Source organism: Morone saxatilis, unplaced genomic scaffold (assembly GCF_004916995.1).
Source record: "Morone saxatilis isolate NCDOM2014 unplaced genomic scaffold, NCSU_SB_2.0 Contig18, whole genome shotgun sequence".
NCBI lineage: Eukaryota > Metazoa > Chordata > Actinopteri > Moronidae > Morone > Morone saxatilis.
Genome location: NW_023339740.1, coordinates 12,160,176 through 12,166,590, shown reverse-complemented (window position 1 = coordinate 12,166,590; position 6,415 = coordinate 12,160,176). Strand labels below are relative to the sequence as shown.

At 41.9% G+C, this 6,415-nt stretch overlaps 1 protein-coding gene across 1 annotated transcript in view; it reads left to right on the top strand.

The window, feature by feature from the left end:
- kdm5ba (lysine (K)-specific demethylase 5Ba) overlaps nucleotides 1–4,878 on the top strand; it is a 17,272-nt gene extending 12,394 nt beyond the window's left edge. The window contains exons 18-27 of the mRNA XM_035662606.1: nucleotides 161–281; nucleotides 523–878; nucleotides 1,460–1,598; nucleotides 1,693–1,872; nucleotides 1,949–2,107; nucleotides 2,264–2,683; nucleotides 2,814–2,904; nucleotides 3,008–3,195; nucleotides 3,312–3,575; nucleotides 3,749–4,878. Of these exons, the coding sequence (XP_035518499.1) occupies nucleotides 161–281; nucleotides 523–878; nucleotides 1,460–1,598; nucleotides 1,693–1,872; nucleotides 1,949–2,107; nucleotides 2,264–2,683; nucleotides 2,814–2,904; nucleotides 3,008–3,195; nucleotides 3,312–3,575; nucleotides 3,749–3,886 (2,056 nt within the window). The 3' untranslated portion in view covers nucleotides 3,887–4,878. The remainder of the gene's footprint in view (nucleotides 1–160; nucleotides 282–522; nucleotides 879–1,459; nucleotides 1,599–1,692; nucleotides 1,873–1,948; nucleotides 2,108–2,263; nucleotides 2,684–2,813; nucleotides 2,905–3,007; nucleotides 3,196–3,311; nucleotides 3,576–3,748) is intronic.
- Nucleotides 4,879–6,415: the final 1,537 nt, after the last annotated feature.

The following is a 6,415-nucleotide window of genomic DNA, read 5'->3' as shown; positions in this document are numbered from 1 at the left end:
GTATGTAGTTATCTTCATTATTGTAACTGACTTTCTTAATAATAATTTCTTATTTTAGGATGTAGTAGGTGTCATTTACTATTTCCACTGAACTTGCCAAAGATGGCAGAATGGAGCTTGTTTTTAGAGATCTGTTGAGCAGTTTCTGTGTGTATTTTAGGTATCGTTCTGGAGGGGGAAAGTCTCAAAACCACAACGAGTTGACTGTGGAGGAGCTAAGGTGTTTTGTCCGACAGTTTGACAACCTGCCATGCAACATCCGACAGGCTCCTTTACTGAAGGTTGGTAATCTTTTATAATGCATTAACTTCTTTATAAGTCCATGGTACAATTTGTTTCCTTAAATATCAATAAAGTTGAATTGGTTACTTTCAGCACATATTGAAGCACTTAATTCTCACTTAAACACTTTGCTGTCTAAATGTTTATGTCAGTGATTTATTTTGGTTCAGTTTTTGAATGAAGTCTTGTCCCAGTAATCAAATATCAGTCCCTAAATGCCCATTTAATGTGACATCCTAGGACCTGTTGACCCGGGTGGACGACTTCCAGCAGCGCAGTGAACGTGTCCTCTCTGATGACTCACCCAGCCCGCTGGAGCTGCAGGACCTGCTGGACGTGAGTCTGGGCCTGGATGTGGAGCTGCCTCAGCTGCCCCTGCTGAGGGAGAGACTGGAGCAGGCCCGCTGGCTGGAGGCTGTGCAGCAAGCCAGCAGCCGGCCTGAAAGCCTCTGTCTGGACACCATGAGGAGGCTGATAGATCAGGGTGTGGGCTTGGCACCTCACAGCTCTGTGGAAAGAGCCATGGCCCGTCTGCAGGAGCTGCTGACGGTGTCGGAGCAGTGGGAGGAGCGGGCACTAAGCCTCATGGAAGCCAGGTAAAGACACTGAGCTGCACTAGGTTGCATTTCCATAACTTCAACCACAGTTTCCAGAGCTTGTATCTACTATTCAGTTATTAAGTATAATCCATTTACAGATTTCGATACTACTACAGTTGTTCAATCATTTTTACCAGTTAAATTTCCACTTATTACCCTTTTTTATATAAAATAATCTTTTCAAACAATACTACAAGCTGCAAGTTACAACTACAGTGGTGAGAGACCCTTCCTTACACATGTACAAACATACTACCCCTCCTAGAGCGTCAGTCTCTGAAAGATCTGAAAAGCTTTTGTCTTCTATGAATGAACAAGAAATCTGACGCTAATCAGAACTGAGGGAAACCACAGTTTTGTTCTAGTTGAGAGCTGGATCATATTTGATAAAGAGGATCATGGTGTTGTGACAGTGCTTTGCAATCTACACACTATAAACTGTATAGCAAGCATCTCCTGTGCTATTTGATGTTGATATAAATCACAAATAGTCTATTTACTAAAATTCAAAACTGAAACACTAAACTGGCACTCCATCATCCAGCTCTGTATTTATTAAAGCTCACGTCCCTTCACAGGCCATATCACAGCATGGACACACTTGATGCTGCTCTGCAGGAAGTAGAGAACATCCCTGCCTATCTGCCCAACTGTCTGCAGCTGAAGGATGTCATCACCAAGGCCAAGAAATGGCTTCATGAAGCCGAAGCACTCCAGGTGAGTTATCATCTTAAGCCTTGCCGAATGTTCTCAGCACTTGGTCAGAGATGGTCGAGTTTGGATTATAAACCTTGTGTGTGTATGCTTGCAGCTCGGGGGACGTATTCCTGTGTTGGACAGCCTCTCTGAGCTGGTTCTCAGAGCAGAGGGCATCCCAGTGAGGCTCGACCCGTTGAGTCGACTGGAGGCTCTTGTCAGTGACGTTCAGACCTGGAAGGAGAGCGCAGCAAAGACGTTCCTACTGAAAAACTCCCCTTTTTCTCTCCTTGAGGTAAACAGATGACAGTCTGTGTGCTCATTTCAAAGCAGTTTTCCAGGACAGACAAATAACACATTTATGTTTTCAGGTGCTTTGCCCGAGATGTGATGTAGGAACTGGACATCAGAAGTCGAGATCTAAAAAAGCAAAAGAAGCTCCACAGATCGGTAAAAAAGCTTTAACAAAACTGGAGTCTCTGTGTGACGTGGAGAGGGCTCTCTCTGAGAGCAAGGACTCTGCCTCTGCTGTGAGTGAAGCTGTAGTATTTTGTGTTACTTGTGTATAATTTGGGTTGCCAAAAAACTGTAAAACTGTAAGATTGAGATGATACTTTAACAGCTCTAATTACAAAAGTTGGTCACAGTAAAGTGAGATTGTTAAATTCAATGTTCTTCCTTCACAGATGGCCACTCTCGCTGAGGTCCGACAGAGGGAGATGGAGATTTTGTTGTCTCTGCGTGCTTCAAATGAGTCCAAGCTTCTTCCTGCTGAGAACTGTTGTGCACTTAGTATTTGTGTTTGCCAAAAGGCCCCTTCGGGCTCCATGCTGCAGTGTGAGCTCTGTCGAGAAGTTTTCCACTGCGGCTGCGTTACGACAAACACAGAGCTCGAGTACGGCCAAGCCTGGCTTTGCCCGCTTTGCCAGCGGTCCAGGAAACCGCCTCTGGACAAGGTCCTGCCCCTGTTAGCTTCACTGCAGAGGATCCGGGTTCGACTGCCGGAGGGGGACGCCCTGCGCTTCCTCATCGAGAGGACGGTGCGATGGCAGCACAGAGTCCAGCAGGCCAGCACGGAGGGAGTGCTGGAGGAAGTGACGAAGATGGTTAGTAGAAACACGATATAACTCGACTAAGTAAATATTATTGACTAGAGGAGTCTCTTGATTATTGCTCTGTGTGCTAGACCCATCGATCATTGTCAAGCATAATAAATTTGATTGTTTATTGTTTCAGGGGAGAGTTGGACCCACAGCATCTTCATATCTGACTCAGGAAATAAATGGTTCCCTTTTTCAAACGGAGAACCATTCTGTTCCACTCCATGGTCAGTGTTAAAGCTTTAAAGACTTTGCATCTACATATACTATTCATTTTTGTTTTTTTTACTTCACCTCTGAACTCTCCGTCGCTCATCATATTTGTCACAGGTCTCGGTCCTGAGCTGGAGGAGCTGATGGTGGAGGGATTCCTGCTGCAGGTCACTCTGCCTGAAACTGAGCAGCTGTACAGATACCTGCTGTACAAACTGGCCCCCCTGCCCTCACATAGTTCCCCCTGTGGGAGCAACACAGACCAGGACCAGCCGTCTCCGAGAGGAAGCCCCCACCACAACAAGGTAACGGCAAATACAGCAACATTTTATTGTTGGTGGATCATATTCTCAATCACACTTGATATATGATCACTACTATGATCATATATATTCATTGTAATATTTATGTCTCAATGCAGAACAGAGATTCCAGTCTCAAAAATGAGGCAGGGAACGCTCAGAGCAAAAGGACCAAGCGGCGCAAGGAAAGCTCCGACTCTCAGCACAGTGAGAAGGCCAAGAAGTGCCGCAAAAAGAAGTCTAAGAAAAGCAAAGAGAGGAGTGAAGAAACCAAGAGGACTTGTTCTCCCACACACACGGTGTCCGACCCTGCTCCTTCAGATTCAGAGGAGGACTACTCACTGTGTGCTGCACCATGGTGCAGAGAGCCAGAGGGCGACGAGGTTAGTCTTCCATCAGTCGACTATATTCAGGGTTTATATCGCCCAATCTGAGTTTTAACTGGTTGATGTACTTTGTTTTTTAAATTACAGTGTACTAAGAAATAATGCTATAAGATAAATACAACCACACATTTAAATCACTTTGTTTTCTTTCTTATTTTGCTGCTTCTCAGGTAAACTGGGTCCAATGTGATGGCAGCTGCAATCAGTGGTTCCACCAGATCTGTGTAGGACTGTCTGCTGAGCGAGCAGAGAAGGAGGAGTATATTTGCATAAGCTGCACACAGCCAGACTACGACAGAGGAGAATGAAGACCAAAAAGTGACTTTGAAGGATCAGCAGTTTTGTTGCAAGCCCAGCACTTAAGTGCACACCTGAACTCTGTGTGCCCTGTGGCCTCTCCCCTTTATCTTCTGGCTTGCCCTTAGTGAACATGGTGCTATTCACTGATTTTTCCAGAGTTACAAAAGACTTCTGTCACTGTTTTTCGTCATGTGGCTGGTTTTTCAGCCAATCAACTAATCTTTTCCTAAACTTTCCAAGACTTGATGCAGGTGTACAAAATGGCAAAATGTTTCAAGAATCAACAGCGCAGGGATTTTTCAACCAAAAAAAGTCAATTTGACATCACATTTTAGAACTGCTTTTTTTTTTTTTTACATGCATCTGAACAATGTGAAATTTATCTTTCTCTTGTAGAGTAAATATTATTTATCTAAGCAATAGCTGAACTGATTAATTGAGGTTCAGTTTTCGCCTGAGCTATATTTGTGCTTAGAAATTCTTTCATAGAAAGCCTTCTTGAAGCAAAAACCCAGAAGAGTTCACTTTATGAATCCTATGATATTACACAGTTCAGTTAAGATTTGTGAACAGAAGTCATTTGAATCAGAAACCAGAGAGCGCTGACTCTACGTCTGAGCTTGTTGATCTAAAATGTGCAAAGGTTTGCACCTGAATATGTCCCCACATCACTGACTTTTAAATAAAGTCTGGTTCCCTTTTGCGCTGTCTGCGGAGGAAGAAAACAAGTCCTTAATCTGTTGTTACTGGCGTTGGGTGAGACTTGATCATGTTCACAAACTAAGAACGAACTGTCCGACATCAAAGGAATGTACATTTTGTTTGAGGGTGGATTTTCCCTTTATGGTTTAGGATGAAAATATTGTGTTGGACTTAGATTTAACACAGGCTGTGTGATTTATTTGCCACGGGTAATATGACCTTTTCTGCTCCTTTGGGTAAATAATATAATTCATATGTTGCAGTTTGCATTATAAAATAAAAAATGTTTGTTCCCATATGCCTGGACTCGTCAATCCTCTTATGTGAAGCCTTAACACTGACTTTTAATTTGGCATTGAAAATAAAATCTGGCATTTAAAAACAGCATCTAAACTGATAAAGGAAACATTGGCATTGAATCACTTTTTTATTGGCACTGAAATAGTTTGTTTTGTTTATATTCTGATATGCTTTTCAGTGACAACCTTCAGACTTTTTCTACTTGTGTGACTTTTCAGTGACAGGTTTATTTTTAGACTGATAGCTTGTTCCTGTGTGACCGAGTTGGTTTCAACTTCCTGTCGCTGCCTGGAACCAGCCACGGTTGCAAACTGTGACTTCCAAGGTGCCACAAAACGTAATATTAACCTATAATATAATTAATAATATAATAGTAGTTTATAGTATACTATAATATGAATATTCCAACATAGTATATATAATATATGTAAACATATACACTAATATACTATTATATTAACATTATACCTATTTAATGTTATACTAATATACTAACTTATGAATGACTCATTATTATAATTACTCATCCATGCTGAGGATAGTATATCTGCATTAGATGTATATTGAGCCAGAGCCAGGATGTCAGGGTGTTTCTACCCCCAACGGTGTGTTAGATTAGTTTTCTTTTGTACAGATCGGACCAACAGGAAGTGGAGATAAACTCTGCTGAATTCAGCTGCATTTCTATGGCATTTGCAAACAAGGTTATCGGACAAGTTAGTCAATTATTTTTTAATAATTATTATTTTTGGTGGATTTTTATGTATTTATTTGATAAGCCAGCTCAAGATAAACCGGAAAAAGGGGGTGTCATGGGTCTTTGCAAGGTTGTTGAATCAGTTGCCAGTGTATCAGACATATTTAGCTCAAACTAATGAACTACAACAGTCCTGCGAGTATTCTGCCTTCATGATGTTAATTCTTTGTTGAAACTGTTTAAGAGAAGTGTTGATCCAACTGTATGATAACTTTGGAGGCTGTAGGTTGTGGTGATATTTAAATATACATCTATTAACTGACAGGTGTGTCTATTATTTTGATCAGAGAGTATATATCAAGGAGGGAAAGCCAAACCTATATTATGGTATAATAATAATAATATAAGTGGACATGGGTAATGTGAATCCCAACAATATTTACTGTTTCTAAAGTCTTCTTAACCACCAGGTTTGATTCTCTATACACATTTTATTATAAATGAATGTATCATTATTATTCTTACCTGTGCATATCTGTCATTAATAAGGTTTAAGAATAAGGTTAATGTTGCTCTGGTTGTGTTTTGTTCCTGTAGAAGTTACACAGCTGTGCCTGACAGTCGACACTCAGGGTAGAAACCCCCCTCAAGATGAGAGGGAGGGGAGGGGAGGAGAGAGGGAGGAGAGAGGGAGAGGAGGGGCCGTCTCGCCATTTTCCCCCTGTTGTTGTTAGCTTGCTCTCTGCCTCCAGTGTCTTCGCCCTGTGTTGAGACAAGAAGTCTCCTCACGGCTGTGTTGTTGTTGCAGCTCGCTCAACGTAGTCTCTGTCCCGTCACC